The sequence below is a fragment of the Colius striatus genome, chromosome 8 (genome assembly GCF_028858725.1).
Source record: "Colius striatus isolate bColStr4 chromosome 8, bColStr4.1.hap1, whole genome shotgun sequence".
NCBI lineage: Eukaryota > Metazoa > Chordata > Aves > Coliiformes > Coliidae > Colius > Colius striatus.
In genome coordinates this window covers 20,641,054-20,662,242 of record NC_084766.1, presented here as the reverse complement: position 1 = coordinate 20,662,242, position 21,189 = coordinate 20,641,054, and the positions used below count along the sequence as shown (strand labels likewise).

The 21,189-nt window shown below is 39.9% G+C and overlaps 1 protein-coding gene across 1 annotated transcript; it reads left to right on the top strand.

Moving 5' to 3' along the window:
* Positions 1-10,130: 10,130 nt before the first annotated feature.
* Positions 10,131-20,673, top strand: ACTA2 (actin alpha 2, smooth muscle). Its single transcript, XM_010195374.2, has 9 exons — positions 10,131-10,175; positions 12,682-12,848; positions 14,525-14,653; positions 15,964-16,074; positions 16,558-16,642; positions 16,722-16,883; positions 17,127-17,318; positions 18,250-18,431; positions 19,218-20,673. Exons 2-9 carry the CDS (start codon positions 12,720-12,722, stop codon positions 19,359-19,361), a joined length of 1,134 nt encoding a protein of 377 aa, XP_010193676.2. The 5' UTR covers positions 10,131-10,175; positions 12,682-12,719; the 3' UTR covers positions 19,362-20,673.
* Positions 20,674-21,189: the final 516 nt, after the last annotated feature.

The following is a 21,189-nucleotide window of genomic DNA, read 5'->3' as shown; positions in this document are numbered from 1 at the left end:
TTTGATATGAAGATAGCAGTAACAGGCACATGAGATGGCTTTATTTCCAATGATGAGTAAGCAACACCCAGACAGCCACCCTTCAAGGAAAAAAGTTTTCATAACATTTTTTACAGTCAACTAAGGCAAATTTTACTAAAGGTGGTGGAGAGAAGAAGCTGAAAGAAACATTGTAAAAGACCTTAGCGTGCTGCAGTTGATCAGAATTTCTGAAACTGTAAGAAATGTTATGTTTTTGAAGATTTAGTTCTATCACTTTGCTTTGCTCTGTTATGTTCTTCTTTCTGGGATATCATCTAAAAAGTGAGATTAGCACACTTAAGTAAAGCAATGTGTTATGGCTGAGACTCCAAACTCTTTCAAGTTTTTTTTTCAAAGCTTAAGCTTTGAAATTTTTCAGTGGGGGAGGGGGGACACGGACAACAATAACGTTAAAAGTTTTATCCCTCCTACTAACATCTACAATGCAGTTCAGCATCCTCTGCAACATCAAAGGCTCTTCAGAGCGAGAACAGGATGCAGTGATCTCACCCTGAATGTTTCTCTCCTGGGCACTGCTTTGAGCTTTTAGCCAGGGCTTATGCTTCAGGTAAATGATCAAGAGCTAACTTCTGGTAGAGAGGGGCTGTTTTGGTAGGAGCAAGGTTGGAAGGTAGTGGGGCTGTCACTGTGCCCTGCCTTCACTTACTCCCCCACTTCTACCACACATCTGCATAAACAGACAAGAGGCTTGAGTAGTTCATGCAGCTACAGGAGTGAGTCATCTCTTCTGTATTTGTCTGCACAGCCTGCTGCATAGTCAAGCTTTTATGAGCAAATGAAATGAGTATGGAATAAAACCTAATTTATATTTCTATCAAAATGCGATTGATTGTTTTCTGTTGGTGATTCTCATCAACAATTAAATGATGGGTCTAGAAAGCTGTGCATCTCCAGCAGTGGTCATAACAAGAAGTGATGCACTGATATTTGCTGTGTGAAGCAGACCAACACATTCTCATGTTAGATATTGGTGATATTTTTTAGCTGAATAATTTCTCAAATATTTCTTGGAAACTAGGCATTTTGCAAGAAGCAACCTTTCTTCCCTGCATGGTAGCTACCTCTCCTGCTGCCAGCCAGCTCTCACACAGAAATAGGAGATCAGATGGGGAGCTGCAGAGTGATGAACAGCAGAAGGCATGTTTCTGCTCCCCTGGGATGGGCAGGGGAGTCTGTTAGTATAGGCCACAGCTTTGAAAGCTCCAGGTTCCCTGTGTATTTCTTCCAGCTTGGAGGTGCTCAGAAACAACCCTGTCTGTTGGTAACCAGTTGAGAGGAGAGCAGTTCCTCATTTTCATGTGAGAAATGAAGAGGAACTCACATCCCTTTCCTGTAATAGTTTAAGGAAATTGTTTTACCTCTCAAAGTACAGATTTTTAACTGAATTCTCAGGTCTCATTGAATCACTTCAGTGAGTCGAGATTTTACTTGAGATAAATGGTAATTTTGATGCTGTCTTGAGCAAAGCTAAAATTTTTTTGAAGTCCATAAAGAGGAAGTAAAGGTACATTATGTCAGTAACTGAGGACTTCCCTTCCTCTGAGAGGCAGGGCTGGCCACCAACCCTTTCTCCATCAGCCCCTAAAGGGACATGCCCTGGCTTCATGGCAGAGCCTGAAGCATTTTGACCTGGTGTGGTGAAGGGCTGCTGCTGTGTGGCTTTCCTAGCTACTGTTCTACTATTCTTGAGTGACCTGGTACAAAACCCACATGTTTTCTTTTCAGGGGGCATACCTGGAAAACAGGATCTGGCAAAAATAAGTCTACAGAAGAATAACTATAAATTATTAAAATCAAGGTAATATGGAAGGTTTATCCGTCATTAAAACAGTAGCTTGTATTGTGTAAGCAGAAAAAAGGAAAACAGATGTTAGCCCTTTTTCCCAAGTGTGGTTGTACCCTGTTGCCCCCAGCCCATTTTTCTGAGAAGGCCTCGCCATTTGCAGTACAAGCGGTGCTGAGTTTTAGTGCTGTAAAATACTCCAGCAATGATGAAATGCAACTCAGTAAGGGATATGTTTATGCTGAAGACCTGCTAATTGCATAATTTTCTCATTTTAATAAACAACGTGTTCATGCTGTATAACACAGACTAATCAGAGTGCAGGGAAAAGATTTATATTATGTTGAAGAGCTCTGAGCTTTTGACCTTGTAAATGAATTCCCAGAATCATCTGAATACAATGCAGTATGTAACAGGCTCTAATTAGGAAGCTGAAAGAATTGTATGTATTTCTGGTATCCTGTAGTGGAAACCATCCAGGCATTTTTAAGATCCTTGGGCAACAGTGTTTTGTAGCAGTGAAAGGAGTTACTATGTCTATTCAAGAAGTTACTAGCAAGGAACTGAAGAAAGAGAAACCTGAGAGTACTCACAGGGCTGACAGCGTAATAGAAACCATAATTCTGAGACAGAGATAGACAAAATCTTGTCTTTTATTTAGTGCTGTTAGTGACTTACAGGAAGAACAGAACATGAATCAGCAGGCTTTAGCATGTTCTGCCTGTAGGTGCTTGGGATATTCTTGAAGCCCTGAAAGCTGCAGTGAAACCAGGCAGTGCAGGCTGTCTGTCTGTGGAATGGAGGGCTTGTGCAGACTGTACCAGTCCCTGGGGGCACACTGTGTGTGTGTGTGTGTGCAGAACATAACATAACAGTGCCTGTGATCTCAGCCTGTTGGATCAAAAAGCAGTTGAGATTGGAGAAATCTCCAGGTGGGCTATAGGCAAATTAGACCCAAGTCCTGACAGTTTTCATCTGCCATGAGGACAGTGGTACAATTCATCTTGAAATGGGCTGGCATGAGCAAAAGCTTTTCAGAATTATGTTTTTCCTCATTTCTGAAGTGTGACTATGTTTATTTCACAAAAACGTCTCCCACAGTCATAAAAGGAAAAGAACAAACCAGTGTTCTTCGGCCTGATAAGGAATTTGAATGAATAGTTAAAGATGGACATGTAAAACATGTTTAGTAGAAAAGGAAAAAAAGCCAAACCTGCATTTGGCTGGGAAATGCTGTCACACTTTCAGAAAACCAACCAAATTATTAAACTAATGTAGCATGTTATCTGTACTGTCTGTAAGAAACAGGAAGAAGAAACTACCTTATGTAACTAAGATATGTCTGCAAAGCAAAGGCAGAAAACCTGCTTGCTTTCAGTCTCCTTGTGAGGCTTGAGTACCATTTGGGGAGAGATTTATGAACAGAATGTGGTAGAGCATAATATATGCTAAGTTCTTCCTGGCTAAAGTGACTGATGTAGAAATCATAGAATCATTTCATCTGGAAGAGACCTTTCAGATCATTGAGTCCAGCCTTTGGCCTAGCCCTACCAACCACCAGACCATTGTACCCCATCCGGCCCCATAGATTTGTGTACATTGATCAACTCTCAGTCTCCTGGAGTACCACAATAGGTAACAGCAGGGTTTTCCAGGTCCAAGAAGCAGCCAGGATGTGTACAGCAAGGTGGGACAGAGGCAGGCTGACACAGCACTTTGGGCAGAGGAAAGCAGCCTGTGATGTTAGGCACCACTTTGCCAGATGTGTTTGTCTGTACCTTGTTTTCCTCAACCAAAATGACATTCAGCAAAAATGCCATGGATAGAGATAGCAGTCCTTTTGTATAGGTCAGAGATGCAAAGAGTTCTCTTGAGGCTTCATATTATAAACAGGATTCTACTGGGGAGGACTCTGTTTTGTCCTAGATCTATAATGTAGATTGTAGCAAGCTGTAAATACACACACACACACATTATCTGTGACATTTTGCTGTAAGTGATGTTATTGTTCAGAGCACTGCTAAAGGCATTAAGGTGCATAGCCACTGATGGGTAGGGAAGATTCCACAGAATCACACCCCCTCAGCAGTGACTTCCCAGGGCTGCTGTGCTGTAAGACTCACACCAGACAGGTTGCACACTGCCATGCAGTCACCTTAGTTTTAATTATTTCATGTTTTATAAAGTGAAACACTTCAGAATGTTTTTAAACTACAATTATAATATTTCACAAAAAAAAAAAGTCATTTTTATAAAGCCTTATTCCTCAGGATTCATTATATTATCTCCTTTATTGTTTATTATTTGTATTCTGTACTGGCGGCTGTTGGAGAGAGTGGTGGGCTCATCTGGCAAGTTTGTAATTAGCTATTTTGTACTATGTACTTGCTATTATGTGCTTGAAATTTTTGTTAAAATGCCTTCTTTCCTGTTTTGGAAGAACCCCTCAAGCATTTTAAATGCTAGTGAAAATGTGTGTTAGGTATTCTGGAGACACTTTGGCCTTTTCTCTGAAACACCTGGATTTATCCAGCATATCCAGATCTGCTGCACTGTCCATGCCCAACTTGACTGCTGAACCTTTTAGTACTCTCCTGCAATGGAGTTGAAATAGAAAACCCCAAACTGTTTTGCAGCCCTTTGAACTGACATCTGACTTTTTCCTGATCCAGAAAATGCACAAATATGAAATATGCTTGCATTTTCCACATTATTTTTTACAATTCCATACTACAGCAGGTCTTTCCATGTAACAGCATGCTGATTCAAAATATAGATTTACTTTTTACCTTAAGGTATTTTTGAAAGTATATATTTGCTTGAGTCACACAGGTTGTAGATTTCCCCGTCTATTTTTAGTATATTCTTCGGTTTATTGACACATGCTCATTCTTGCACTGTGATACAGTGGTTCTCATGTAGGTTTTAAAGAAGAGTTCAGCTGTGCTATCAAGAGTTGTTTGTTTATAGGTTGTGCTGAGTAGCTCCAACAGAAGAGGAGGAAGTTGTGGCAGGCCCTTGTTTCCTTGTCCTGCCCAGCAGCGACACCTAACTGTTCTGAGCCCAGGTGCCAGGGGAAAGAGACTGGAGAGCAGGGCTGAGTCATCTGGAGAGGCAGGTTGATCGTTGACATTTGTACTGAGAGATACTCCGCAATTTGTCAGCCTCCAGAGCCCACGGTGAAAGAAGCTGTGTCAGTCGTTAAAAGTGTGACTGGTACTACAGAGAATTATTAAATTCTGAAAGAAATTGACATGTAGAGATCTTTTTCCTCACTATTTGCTGGAGCACCAGTCAAATTGGCTGATGTAGGCACACACCACATAGGTCTGACTTCCTTACCAGTACAGGGCTCCTTTTGCATAGTGATATGGTGGGAAAATTTCAATTACATTTTGACAAATTTAGATGGCATGTTACTGATGAGGTTCTGATAATTGTCTGGGGAAAATCTGTTCGCTCTTAGGAGATATGCTAAGGCAAGATTATTGTGAAGCCTTGTCTATGATGTCATTTAGGACAGATATGTCTGTATGAACTGTGAACAATCTACTGAGGTGCTGCTAAATGTTTATGCATAGTGGAGCAGAATTCAGCCTTGGCTCATGGACTGGGGGCTTATCCAGGATCTTTGGTGGATTTACAACTTCTGGTTATAAAGGCAATGTTCCTTTGACTATGCTTCTGATATATTTGATGTTTTCTCTCTGACATTAGACATGTCTACACCAGCTGGAGTGTGAGCTACGAGTGCTGCCTTGCAGACAAAATTTAGAGCTTCTTTCCACAAAAAAAAATCCTCCAAAACTGTGTGTTTAAATTAGGCAAATTTATGGAGGAAAAAATCTGTCTGCATCTATTATGTGTGAGGATATAGGTACAAATTTCTGTCTCAAGAAATCCTTATGCTGCCATAAGGAAGCAGAAAGGATATAGGAAGAAAATCATCACTGTAGACATTCCTGTTTCTTTCCTAAGCATCTGCTACCAGGAAATCTCAGAGACAGGATACTGAGCTAGATGGATATCAGCCTGACCCAGCAGAGCTCATTCTTATGTTCTGTTTATTTGCTTAAGAAGGATAAGGAGGGAGCCATTAACTCATTTTTGCTTTAAATACTTTCCTTTGATTTTGAATGAGAAATAACTTTACCACATTACCATGGAGGAAGATGCCTTGTCAAGAAGATAAAGGAAGGTTGTGAATTAACAGATTTGTCACCCTGCTCAAAAGGCTCAGGGGAAAAATACTGTGTCCTCTAGCCCTGGAGCTGCACTGACAAAACTATTTTCTAAACTTTGTAGGTTGAAAACTGCCATATTTGAGAATGAGTAGAACCATTTTGTCTTAGTTGTGAGACAGAAAGCCTGACTATCGTAGAGAAACCTAGTCTATGGGTCTGACAGCTTATGGTTGATCTGACACTTTGCAGACACATACTGTGTGACAGCTGCAATGAATCAGGTTATTAGAAGGCCTTTCTGCTCCCTAAAGCTTATTTATTCCTGTCTTTCTCAAAATAGGGGAGTGAGAAAGTGTAAAGCCTGTCAATGAGATGCAGGAGAGGGCCTGAAGCCAGACAAACCAAAGCACTTTGATATTTTGTTAATGCTATGAAGATGAAAGGAATCCCCAAATAAGAAGGAGCCTGAGACATATTTAGCAGAGCCTCATTCCTAAACAGCCAATTGGATGTAGGCAGGAAGGTCTCCACGAACATCTCAGAAGTTGTTTTCCCTTATAAAGCAATGACTTGTAATGTTACGAGCAAAGGGGTTACTTTATTCCTAGTTTTCTACAGCAGTTGGGATAAGACTGCAGCTTCTCTCCTCCTTTACCAAAAAAGTATGGCATCTGAGCTGGTGTGTGGACTCTGAACAGGCATTCTTCAGGTGTGGTGGCTGTGCAGCTCCTGCTGCCTCCCAAGCACATTTTATGCCCATATAACAATCTGCACAAGTTACTGAAAAACAAATAACTTAAGGAACATGTACCTAAGAGTTTCCACTGATATCTTGAAAGATGCTTGAAGTCAACAGGGAAGTTCACAATGTGCATGGAAGCTTTGCTAGTATCACTATAAAGAGATAAGGGAAAAGATTATGAAGAGGAAAAATTACTTTTTCTGCTTATTTTCATTTCTCTGATCATAGCCCAGACATGCTCCTGTGATGGAGACTGTGAAAGGTTTTCACATGGACAAAAAAGAGAAGTTCCCAGGTGAGGCAAATAAAAACCATGTTTGGTCTGTGGATACAGTTAAAGAACTAGAACCTAGGGGTATAGACACATTGGGCAAATTGAATGGGGTAAGTACTGAAAGACAGACAGCAGAAAGTGGTGATGGAAGCAGCCTCCAGAGGGGAAGCTAAACTACTTTCAGGAATAGTATTGTGTTCTTTTTCTTGCAAAAAAATTACATATATATATATATATGTATATATTTGGGCTAAACTGGTATGTATCTGTAGCTACAGAGGAGGGTTGATTCTCAGAAGACTTGTTCTATTCAATTAAGTTCAGTTCTCTTTAAGTTCTTAGTCCTGTCTTATGCCAAGTACATTCTCCTCTTTTGCTGTACCACTCTGGCAATGACCTATGTTGCTGAGAAGAAAGATATAAACTGCTTATTACCTCCTTTTTTCATGTGTTTTTATCTGCAGTAATATCTGTGTGATCATAACTCAAGCATGAAATCACTAAAAAGAAAATGAATACCTATATTCTATAACATCCCTTGAGCCAGACTGACCTAATCTTGCATAGTTCACCTGTTTGCCTTCCTTCCTTCCTGCCCTGGTCCCTTCAATAACGTAATGCCACAGAGACAAGCTGCCTGCTGAGCACTGGCTCTCCATTGTGTGCTGGGGTCATGGTCTTACAGCATCTCTACATTTTCTTTCCTGTGCATCCACCACTACTGCTTAGTTAGCCTCTTAGGGAGGGACTTACTTCTTCCTTCTAGTCTGCATAGCTCCATCTTTAAGAAATATTCTTCATATGGTAGGACCCTCCAAACAAGTGATGTTTCCTCTTTATCCCTGTATCAACAGCTGCCTCCTCTGAATAAGCCTGTGTCAGACAATTCGTTTTCATGAGCACCTGAAAGCTGGGATTCGCACATTTTTGGTGTCCATGATAGTCAAGCTGATGATTTGTGATCCCTACCCAAATAAGCATTCCTCACAGCAGCTAAGGAAAGGGCAACTGCTGCCATCTTGTCCACTCCTGGGAAGTATGGTAGGCACGAGGCTAAGCTTACAGGAATTGTCATGAGGCTTAAGAGAGATATGAAGGTGTATGTGGTATCTGTGTGACCACTGCCTCCTATAATAGCCACAGAGGCCTTATGTAGAAAACCTGCCTGTATTTCTAGTTGTGTTCAGGTGCAGTGTGAATGGTGTACTGAAGAGTGTTCTGCTGAAGGGTTGTTTAATTCACTCTGCAATCTCATGTGCTGTATCTACTACAACACAATCAGCATTGACGTTTTTGGGGAGTATGAACCTCGCCTCATTAAGATGAAGACTTTGGACTTTTTTGAATTCAAAGGAATAGTAGTAGATGATGCTTCTTGAAAACCTAGGATTATGTTTTATCGTATCTAGAAGGCAGTGGATGTTTCTATCAAAATCAGACATGATATTGAAGTGATTTAGTATGTGAAATTCCCCCTTGACCTGAGTTCCCTGATCTCATACCAGATGCATAGTTTTTCTCAGCTATGTTTTTGAGTGCTGTTTGAAAACAAAGAATTTGGTTTTGGCTGCCATTTAAGTGTCAGAGATATGCAAAAGAGATCTGTTTATATCCTCTGTTTTAGATGGTTTAGGTTGCTTACCTTGGTGGGTTTTTTCCTTTTTGGTTGTTCTTTTTTTTTTAAACCATCTCTTATCTTTTACTCCAATGCTGGAAGTGTAAATAGCTTTTGCATGGCTCATGTTCCAATGCTTGTTAGCTCCTGTTTCTGACCCTCAAAGGCAGTTACATTCCTTAAAAGTTCCTTTCCTTAAAAGTTAAATTCCTTTTGGTCTTCAATCTGTACTTCTGTGTGTCTGCTGTCTCTGCTAGTGGCCTAATCCTTAAATCTGTGAATCAGAAAAACTCCCACTGCGGTTTTATGGGAGATTTTCTTGAGTTAAGACTACTCAATTAGGCAGCAAACACTGTAAGCAAGTACAATGCCGCTCCCCATTGAAACAAGACTGACAAAGCAAGGATCTCACTGGAATTCTCACATCTTTGTTGGCTTATGTGCATGGAACAGTTTTGAATTTGTAATGGTTTAGTATTGGAGTTTAGAGATGCTGACTTCTGGTCTTTAGCACAAACTTAATGACAAAATATTGTTGACTCTGAAAGATCTTTTTTGTTAGAATCAGTCTGTCCAGGGAACAGCTGGCTACAGCTGTAGAAGTCCCATTCTCTGCTCAAAATAACTTGTAGAGTGAGAAGCCTTGCTTTATTTGCTGAAAATGTGTTCAGTGGAAAAACTATCTGGAGGTTGCAAAATTCAACAACTTTATTATGGACAATTTGAGATGTGGATTTATGACAGCCTAGACTTGTGGCCCTCAACAGAGTAGCAGAGGGCCGCAGGTCCTAGGGCTTTGAAAATAAGCTGACAGAGAAACAGAATGGATTCTAATCCATTGCAATCCAGAGGGGATCATAACAATTCTGTAACAGAACATTTTCACAACTTTCAAAGACTTCACTGTGAACCTTATACAACAGCAGGTACTTTTTTCAGTACTCTGAAGCCTATGGGCAATAAAAAGAAAATGCCAAGCTTTAAAAAAAGATTTTGTAGCCAAAGTCATCAGCTTTTTAGCTTGTCAGAAATATTTTCATTGTTTTTTTCAAAATCTTTAGTGAAAGTAAAGTGTTTCTTTAAAAATATCTTCCCTATTATAAATGACTGCTCTTCCAATTTCTTATTCTGTCTCTTGGATGTTTCTGTGGAGGCCTGGACCTCTCTTGTTTGAACACATGCTTCTCCTGTCAGAGGGTGTGTGTTGTGAGCACACTCCTCTCTGTATTTTAGCAACTCTCCTGAAGTTTTAAAGCATTTATCTTACCCAGCTGAAAGTCTCCTCCTGTTTTGTGAGCTGTACACTGGAATGCAGTGGAAGAGACCCAGGGCCTGTGGCCACCCAGATTAAAGGTTTTTGTAATAAGGTCCCTATATGGTTTTGTTAGAGATTTCAACTCTGTCTCTCTCTGTCTCTGCTCCTTGTTTGGGAGGCTAGTGGGAGGAGAAGAGCTGAAGGGGCTATATAACCTCAAAGCTTTCAGATACAGAGCACACTATCCCAGAGCAGCTGTCCCCAGCCAAGGGCTGTCAGGGTAAGTGGCACTGAACCAAGAGCATGATTTAAAAATTGCTGGAGGACTTTAATTAAATAATGTCAAATGGAAGCTGTTCAGAAGGATGTACTGCTATGCCATAGTTTGCTTAAGCAAACTTACTAGAATTGAATTGATAATGTAATGCTTGTAATATCTATACTGAGATGTCTTTATTTTATGCAACTGTATAAAGACACAGTCTGTGTAATGCCACCACTGGAATTGCAGCCATATTCATGTTTAAACGAGCCTGTGTGATCTTGGGATGTTAGTTTGAGACAGAACAGAAGTCTTGAAAGGGTATATAGTAGTGTTTCTCAGCAAGTTTGCTTCAGTGCTGTTAACTCGGTGTAAGGTGACATGAGTGACATGGGGAATGTGACTGCAAGAAGGGTTGGAAGCGTGCAAATAAGCAGGATCCAATGAAAATGCATGTGTATTCATCCTTGTCTCTATATATATGAAACTACTGTTGTGTGAAATGCCAAACATTTCATTAAGGAACAGGCTACACACAGGATTTCTTGAGGTGCTGGAGGTCTCTCATTAGCTTGGTGTGGAGACTGGTGAGGTAATTGGTTGTCTTTAGAGGTAAAACAGGTAGAAGAAAGAGACAAAATATTATATTAATTATTTGGGAGAAAAAATGTCTTTATTTCACAGTACTGGGTGATATTTGCTGTTGTAAGATGTTGCTATTGCATGCCATGGCAATCCTGAGCTGTAACTCAGTGGTTGGCAGCAGAATGCCTTGTCTGAAATCATTCAGCTTTGATTTTTCAATTCTTTGTGCTTTGTTACTAAATATGGTTTTCATTTAGGGTCTACTAAGCTCAGAAATCTAGCCTTTCCTGCCCCCTTCTTTCCCCTCCCCCAAGGGATTTTTGGCATTGCAGTAGCTGCATTGGCTTGAGCAAACCCCCTGACCTTGAACTCTGTTCCAAAAACAGACGGTTGAAAAGTCTATTGCCTAATTAGGAAATGGTTTGTCCAAACCAGTCATTTTGCTCATGTTAGATAACAATTGTACTCCATTCAGTAAATGTTTGAATACAGAGAACCTCATTTCCCAGGAGCTTAATAAATGCATACATTGCAACCTCCTTTCCTTTCCCAATAATAATAAGAAAATATCTGGGGTACCTCAAATTAAGATTTCCCTATCCTTGTCTTCTCCTGGGACCTGTGCCCATGCAGCCTGCAGGAATGGGGCTGCAGTCATGGTTCCTGGCTGGAGAGACAGAGGAACTCAAATTAAGTATTTGGGAGAACTGTGCATGTTTGTTCCATTTGTTGTAGAGGCTAAATAGGTTGTGGTCTCCAAAGCTCATCAGCCATGGCTCTCACTGACCCTATTTCCACTTTGTCCTGCACTTCCAGTATTCCCATGGCAGAAGGATTTGGAGGCTGCATGCAGAGCCAGCTGGTCTGTGGATGACAACTATCTCCTTTAGCTGTTAACACATAGCAATTTGTTGAACTCTTCATGGAAGCCCAGGCTCAGAACTAGCCAAGTGATTCCCTTCCATGTTATAAATTGTGAGCTAATAGCTCTTCTTGAGCCCTGGTATTCTGTGCTTGTTTCTGTGATTGACTATAATACAAAGCTTTCAAAGCATTTTTACTACCCGTATTATCTTATTGTTGCCAGAGAAGATAAACAGTGGAGCCAAAAGAAATTAATCTACCACTCCACAAATGCAGTTTATTTTCTGCTTTGAAATGATAATAGGGCATATGCTATGGCCTGTTTTTAAAATGCATACTGTCCCTGGCTTCATTTTAAAAGCAGGCATTTTTTTATGCATGATTAGGGAAGGGCTGGAAAAGGTCTTTATTTTCCTCTCTTTTTTAATTGAGAACACTTCTCTTTTAAAGGGTTAAATGTAAACCTAATTGGCCATCTTCATGTAGTAGGCTACCATCTGCATCAGGAAAACATCTTTGGAACATGCATAGCATATAAGGTTGTTAGGTTTTGGGAAGCTTGAGACTGAATGGGAAAAACTGAAATGCTCTTTGACAGCTTTCCATATGTGTCAGGATTTCGTGAGGGAGACAGAAAAGTGGGGGAAGTTGTGCTGAATCTAACGCAAAGCAATCTTTGTTTTTGCAGCTGTCAGTTCAGCGTTCTCTTTTATCTCTTGCCCACCCCAACCCACCCCAACCGTGCATATCTGTAACCAAATTTAGATAAACATTTGCTTCTCCCTGATCTGTATGCCCCTGCTGCGGGACTGGAAGCCTCTTGTGGAATCCCCTGGATAAATTCTAGTGCATATAGCCCTCCAGCAGATGTGGTTGAAGCCTCTCATGCTCTCAAAAGCAAGCCCGGTCCCTTGCATGGTCCCAGAGGCCTGATGATTGCCAGATCCGTGCCATACCTCTCTTTACCAGTGTTGGTTGCTTTCATAGAGCCATCTCTATGTTGAAGGGTGGGTCTGCTACCTGACTGTGTTCTTTGGTCTTGTTTTTAAAAATGTCTCCCCTGCCATTTTCGTAGGCCATTTTCTGGAGGGCCTGAGGACACTGACGTAGAAGATGTGCGAGGAAGAAGACAGCACTGCCCTTGTTTGTGACAATGGGTCAGGGCTCTGTAAAGCCGGCTTCGCTGGGGATGATGCTCCAAGAGCAGTTTTCCCTTCCATTGTGGGTCGTCCCAGGCACCAGGTGATGAACTTCTTTGGTTATTCCATGCTGGGCTTGTAGAAGGCCCGTGTCCCCAGTTCTTCACCCCAGGGTTACCTTTTCCTGAGTCTGTGGCTAATCCAGCCCTAGGTGATCTGTGTAACACGGTATTTTCAGGCAAAATGAATCTAGGAGTGCACTCGCCCGAGTCAAAGAAGCTCTTGTAAGAAGAATCCTTCTAAAATGTTTCTCTCTCTTCTATGCTTCTCTTTTCCTTTACCTTTAATTTTGGATCACCCAGAGAACTTGGTGAGTAAAGCTAGCTTAAAAAAATAAAGAAAACAAAAAAGCCCAACACAGAAGTGTCTTGGAATTTTGCCTGCCCTAAAAGCTGAGGATAGGTGAAGTGTGGAAAACTAAAGGAGGAAGGAGTTTTCAGTCAGCCTCGTATTAACCTTCCCGACTTTATTCATTTAGCTGTATCACAAATGGGCACCTGTCTAGGGTTGGGTTTCTTTACCTATGAGGTTTACATTTGAGCATATGATGCATTCCACTAGATTTTAACAGTTTGCAAAAATATATTTATTGTCTGAGCTGTCAGCATGACATTAGCATTTATTAGCATGGACCGGAGCAGCCTGGCTAGGCCACTAATTAACAGATCTACCTAATTGCTTCTATGCCATCTGAGACCCTGATGGAGTGGAAAAAGGTAAACTGGTTGTGAGATGCAGCATTTTAAATACCCAGCAAATGCATTTTAAGTTCTTTGGGACTAAAAAAAGGGTTTGCCTTTCAGTATAGCAGTTAGCTCTGGAGGTCTGATTGGACATTATCATAATTAAAAAAATAATATTCAAATGCCAGCTTCTGTAGATAGTGAGAACAGCATTAATTGCTCAAAACCAAGACATACAGTCACAGTGCAAACAAATACAGATTTCTAGAATCTTTCTTTCCTGATCCCATATCACAGATAGTATTAGTGCCCTGAAGAAAGGATCATTACATCAAAAAATGCAAATCCAGATTTGCCTGTCTTTAAGACAGAGAATTAAGCATGCCAAGGTTTGGAGTTGGTAATGACTAAATTCTGGAAAGAGTATAGTGCACTCCAAGCATCCTGCTATATATGGTTTTTTCTTTTTTCCCCAGTATATCTGACTTTAACACAGATGCTGGCATATATCCAGAGTAGTTTCCAGCTTCAGGTCCATGGATCACTTCTACAAGATCCAAGCCTATGGCAGTTGATTTAAATTGTCCATCTCCAATGAATATTATAATGTTTAAAAAAGATTTTGAAATGTTTCACTCTAAGCTTTGGGAAATGTACAATGTGCATTGCTCTTTCTTGACTCTTAGACAATATAACATCACTTTCTGCTTTTACTGTACTTCATTATAATTTAGCAGACAGTTCATCTCTAAATAATAAGGAACATTAAAACAACTCTATTTTTCCAATTTATCTTGATGCCTTTAATGTTGTACTTGTTCTGTTTACTTAACTCTATTGGAAACATGAACTCCAGAGATGTAAGTGAATTAAACACTTAATTTTGTCAATTAAAGAGAAATTCTTCATTCATTTGTATTTGTAAAGTATTTTGTAACCAGCATAACTGGCAATTGACTTGATTTCACAGCTAATGTTCTATCTACTTTGTGACACTTCTCCCTGAGAGACTAACTCCATTTGTGTTATTTTATAGGGTGTGATGGTTGGTATGGGCCAAAAAGACAGCTACGTAGGAGATGAGGCTCAAAGCAAGAGAGGAATCCTGACCTTGAAATACCCCATAGAACATGGTATCATTACAAACTGGGATGACATGGAGAAGGTATTTCAGTTTTGTGAAGCTGATGTGCACCTTTGGTAAACAGAATTACTTGATAGAAATATTTAGGGAATACCCACTAAATTTTAGATGAAGGTGTCATACTATCAAGTATGGTTTAATGAGAAGCTTGTCAACAGCAAAGATTAACTTGAATCTAAAGCTGAAGTACCACTATAGTACATGAAAATAGTTATTGAGAATTCTTTTATTCCAGTCTGATCTATAAATCTTTGCTAATTACTTGGCCAGGGAGGGGACCGAAAAGGAAAAGGAATATTCTCAATTTGCTAGTAAGGAAATGAAATTTAGGAAGATCTCCATTTCTGCAAAAATGCAAACCATATAGGTACCTCTGATGTGAAGAGCACTGTTTACACACTTTTTAGTACTTGGAAGATAAGCAATATTGTAGAGAAATACATCCATTTCAGAGCCAGTATTTGGATGAAAGGCTTCCAGAACCATGTTTATAGTTGCAGTCTGTATGGCTGGTATAATTTCTAGGATGATACCTCTATTCAATGATGTGCTGTGGAAATAAAACTATTCATAGCAGTTAGGACACGATTACACACTGTCAGTGTGAGGTCTCACGTGGGACTTACTGATTGTCATAGTATTGTAGATTTTACTTGGAAGCAAAACATTTCAGATGCGAACATATTAACTGGTCCCTGATAACCACCGAGTTGAAACCAAGCTTAGAAAATGCTTCTCGGCCTTGGTCTCTGGTAGTTTTACTTCTTATCGATGTATTAACCTTCTAATTGTGGTCCACTTGGCCTCTGATTTTTATAGCTAGTAGGAATGAATCATGCAGAGGTGATGAACACACGTTGACTTTCAGTCTCACAAAACATTTGGCTTTATTTCTTTTTATTAGTTCTTGGCCTGGCCTCTACAAACCAGAAGATGCAACTGTCTTTAAGAGACCCATTATCTATTGAACTCTACTACATAGATCTGTGTGTGCTCTAGAGTTGTTCTGAAACTATTTCACTTTCAGTCATTATTGAAACAGAGTTGCTGGAACCCAGTCTGTCCTGCTCTGTCTCTTCTACTATAAAAGTAACATATTTATTTTCACTAACTTATGTGTCCTTAAAATCAGTAATAAGTTACTAGCAGTAAAACCTGAGGATAGTTACTTTGGTAATCTCTACAAAGGCAGTAAGAACAACTGCATGAGAAACATTACTGACCTACTTCTAGGGCTGTAAGCAGAATGCTAGAGCACAATACTTGTCTGAAAGTGATTTTAAGCTGCTGGCTGATGGTTTCTTTCCTTTGGCTTCTCCCATTGTCCTCAGATCTGGCATCACTCTTTCTATAATGAGCTCCGTGTTGCACCCGAAGAACACCCGACTCTGCTGACTGAAGCACCACTGAATCCCAAAGCCAACCGAGAGAAAATGACCCAGGTAAGCTCACAATAAAGCTATGAAATAATTCCAACTTTGTGAATTCAACAGGATGTGAAGTTCATCATTTTAGTTAGCCATGCTGCCTAGCAGTTTCTCTCTCTCTTAGTTATGGAAGATGGAAAGTGCATAGTGACCACCTGTCATATTTGCATATCAGTACATTTTCTTTAGAAAACCAGTGTGTGCTCTCTGAATGTGAGTACTTCAATCTGTCCAAGCTTTACATCATCTTAATGTGTTTTTATGCCCAGACTTATTCTAAAATTGTCTTTAAAATGTGCATATGTCTGTATTTATACGTTAAAGACATAGGCCAGAAACAGGGAGATGTCTTACAGGGCAAATACTTTCGGATTTAGATTTGATATTTCCTTTCCTTTTATTACCAACCATCAAGAAATATGAAAACCTTGCCTTTTCCCTCTCTTTCAGTAAACTGTTTCAACTAAGCTAAACACAATTATTGTTATTGCATTTCAGATTATGTTTGAGACTTTCAATGTGCCAGCCATGTATGTAGCTATTCAAGCCGTTCTGTCCCTCTATGCTTCTGGACGTACCACAGGTAGGCCGCTGGGGAACATTTGATAATAGTTGTGTGTCCATGAGCACCTGGGAATGAATCGTGTGTTACTGTCTCAAAGGGATTGTCCTTGACTCCGGGGATGGTGTCACCCACAATGTACCGATTTACGAAGGCTACGCCCTGCCACATGCCATCATGAGACTGGACCTGGCTGGCCGTGACCTCACAGACTACCTCATGAAAATCCTGACAGAACGAGGTTACTCCTTCGTCACCACTGGTAAGAACACATTGCTGGCTGAGGAGGACAGTTGTTTGACGTGCAATGTTTCTAGTGGCCTTAGTTCTGCAGTTGTATTCAAGTTGTATTTCTCAAGAAGGAATCCAACAGGAAAGTCCCCTGCAAGGCTAGCAGAGGATTTGTTTTAAAAATGAGAAGAGTGTTGGAGGATGAAAGGGAACAAACTGTCAGCATGTCTGGGTCCTTTCAGAGTGCCATTCTAAAGACTGAATCCTTTTGCAGCGGAGCGTGAAATTGTCCGTGACATCAAGGAGAAGCTGTGTTATGTGGCCCTGGACTTTGAAAATGAGATGGCCACTGCTGCCTCCTCCTCCTCTCTGGAAAAAAGCTATGAGCTTCCTGATGGTCAGGTAATTACCATTGGAAATGAACGCTTCCGCTGCCCAGAGACTCTCTTCCAGCCATCTTTCATTGGTAGGTTGAATGATTGTTTTGCTTTCATACACTGCACATAAATATCCACTGCCTATTTTCTTTTGATTGTATCCCTTTGCTAACTCGTTCAGGCCTCTATGCAAGTATGTCTTAGCACCTATTATAAAATAATCTTTTAGAGCAACACTATTAAGGTGGTGGGAGAAACTTCAAGTAACAGTAAGGTAAAATTCATTTCTAAAATAAACGCTGACTGTTTATTCCTGGCTTCTGGCATCAAGCCTATGCCATTTTGTACATTACACAGCTGTCTACTACGAGAAGTATGGCTGCAAAGTCACTTTTCTAAGTAGTGTGAGGACTATAGTTTGTATGTGTTTTCAGAGGCACATGAAGCAGTAGTTTTCTGTTTCAAAAAGACTACTCCAAATCCTGAAACCATGGTTCATCACATTTGCAGAGCAAAGCCAAGACAGTGCCATGAAGGTAGACTCTCAATGAGGTTACACAGAAATCCACTGTCGGTTTTACCCATTGGCAGAATTTCAGCTCAAAAATAGATAAAGTAGTTGCATACTTAGAGGTATTAGGACATATTTTGACTGTTCTATCTCTGAGCTGGCTTAATTTAAAAAAAAAAAAAAAAAAAGAAAAGAAAAAAAGAAAACAGATGATTCCAAGACCATATAAGGAATTCTTAGGACATTTGAGATTGCCTGCAAAAGCCTTGTGGAAACTTTACTATACCACACTCCCAGCTTTCTTTTTAAGGAGAAATTGTGTACATAAGGGAGAGAGGAGGGCTGTACACCAAAAAACCTCCTAAGCAAACATTTTAGGCAGCTGCAGAATGACTTTCCAGATTTACTTAGTTCTGGAGACACTAAAGTTCATGTTGTCAGTTCTGCATTAACAGTTTTCAGTCTCTGCACGGAGTTGTTTCCCCAGTGTTCTCCTGTACCTTTCCCAGGCATGGAATCTGCTGGCATTCATGAAACCACTTATAACAGCATCATGAAGTGTGACATAGACATCAGAAAGGATCTTTATGCCAACAACGTGCTGTCTGGAGGTACTACGATGTACCCGGGTATTGCAGACAGAATGCAAAAGGAAATAACTGCTCTGGCTCCGAGCACTATGAAGATCAAGGTATGGTGCAATCAGTTGCAGACTATTTGAGTTGGCATGTGTAAAGTTCTCAAAAATCTAGTGGAACACAGCAACACTTTACAAAGGAAGTGCTTTGTACATACTTTGAATCATGTCTGTATGGTCTAACAAATAATCAGCATCTGCTAACTTTGTTGCTGGGAGAGCCTTCTCGGCTCTCATTTCCTCCTTTATGGTGAGTTATGAAAATTGCCCTAACATGGCAAGGAAGAATAATGTCGATCCACTAGCATAAGTTTTCCTCTGGGGCTATATGTGAGCTTCTTCAGCTTTTTTGGTGGATGAGGATGTGAGAGAGAAAATGCTGAGTTTGTCCTTGGCCTATAAGTTCAGAAAAGAGACTCTGACAAGTCAATCTTCCTTCTGCTGCTTCAAATCTTCTTCTCCTTACTTTACAAACATTTTATCAGCTACACCAATAAGACTGCTCCCTAGGTTGCTCATTTTTCTAAGCTCTCCTGAGCTATCATTATGTTTCCAGAGTAATTATCTCCCCTTTCTCATATGCATCCATGAATACACGTGCATTTCTCTTACTGGGCATATGGACTTGGGCAGAGAAATTGAGCATTTTGACTCAGACTTAAATGGCAACCTTTAAACTTTACTGCTTGGAGCAAGGGCTAACTGTAATGCCAGGGATGACACCAGCACATGGATACAGTGTTTTTGTTAATATAAAATGTCCCTGCTTTAATATTTTTGTATAACATATATTTTAGTCACAGTAGACAGTTGTACTTAATGCTTTTATTTCTTAAACAGATCATTGCTCCTCCGGAACGTAAGTACTCTGTCTGGATTGGAGGCTCTATTCTTGCCTCCTTGTCTACTTTCCAGCAGATGTGGATCAGCAAACAGGAATATGATGAGGCTGGCCCATCCATTGTTCACCGTAAATGCTTCTAAATGCCTTTATCTTTATGTGTCTCCTTAGTGTATTACTGTGAATGTATTCAGGGAAATACATTCTTATAATTTCATTCCATGAATCCTTCATCACAATTACTCTAAAATTGGATAATGTGTATTTTTTGTTGAATAAATTTAAAATATGCTATGAAATTGCTGCTCCTATTAAAACAAACCAAACCATGCATTTGTGTGTAGGTACTATCACAGTTGGTTTGAAGCTCCACCTTGTGACGTGAATTTGTTACTACACTATACTGGGCTTAGAAAAAGTGTCACTTTTTGCTCAGTAATACCAGTGCTAGAAATTGCTCACCTATCATGCTGCAGGTTGGCAGAGTTTAGCCTCGGAAAAACATTTTAATCTTCAAACAGGACCAGTCTTGATTTATTCCAAAGTTCTGAGCAGTATGAAAGGAACATCTATTTGATATCAGGAGGAGCATGTGCACTCTGCTTTGCATGTGCTCTACTCAGAAGTATTATCTACCCACATTGCTTCTCAATTCACAGCTGTCATGCTGGAAAAGCTAATTTCTTACAGTGTGTGGCCCAGAGGTGTGCAATGCTTACTACAACAATTCTGTGTGTTTTCTTTAAAGAAACAAAACCTGTTCCTTTGGGAGCATATCTAAACACTAATAGTAGATTGAACACATGACTTTCCTATCGTATGCCCTCAGGATGAGAGCAGCCTATTATTTTTATGTTGTAATTTCTGGTAAAGTCTAAGAGGTAATTAAGCTGGCTTAATACACTTTCTTTTCAGAACTGGTTTTTGGGGTTCTTCTGGGGGGAGTAATGTAATCAAAGTAGGTAAAATGCTTCAGACATTTTTCTTTTTCTGTGATTTTTCTGATTCTGTTTATAGTCTTAAATACATCAAAACTGATACTCAACTAGGAGTATGTGCATAGAAGCTAAATCCAGTAATACTGTCTTAAAAGTATATATATGAATAAAGGATTCACTAAGACAGACACGGGAAAGGTTGGCTCTATGGAACTTGCTGCAATCTGTATTCGTTAGAGTCCAAGATTAAGGATGCTATTTATTTTTGGTACCTATTTTCCTGTCTAAACTCAATAGTTTACCTCACTTGCCTGCCACTTGTTATCTTGCAAACTGTAAGCTCTTTGCAACAGCACCTGTAATTACTATGTCTGTGTAACCCCTGGTTCCAGATCTCAACCAGCTTCTGACTGTCAGCATATGGCCCAAACTTTTTATACTAATCTTACTATTTAAAGTATTGGTCATTTAGGTTCTTGGAACAGATACTAAATAAAAATCTTGTAAGAGCAAATAACTTTGTATGGCTCTTCCTTCTAACTCTATCTAGATCTTTTTAATCTAACTCTAGATAGATCCAGGGAATCCCTTTCAGGATAAGAACTTCATTTCAAATAAAAACTTCTTCTGGAGGGTTGTTGGAGAAGACACATTTATCCAAGGGATTTTGATGCAATTCTGCTATTCTAAGATGTGATGAGGGTCAGCCCTCAGATGAAAGATTTGTGTTTTCCTAGGCGTTTTCTGCTTAATAACTTTAGCTGATACTTGAGCTATACAAGGGTGGACTGGGGAAAAGGATGGAAAAAAAAAAAAAACAGAAAAAAACCCCAAAACAGCCAAACTATAAGTAGTAGAGGCAAATACATCAATGCAAGTTCACTGAAGCAGTGAAGAGATGTACGCAACTGAAAGTCAAAAAAGCACCACCCACTGTTAGAAATCTCTAATTCTCCAAAAGCAATTAATACCAACAAGTGACAAACCCCCCCATTACTTATTTCAACACAGTTACTGTTGTTTTAAGTTCATT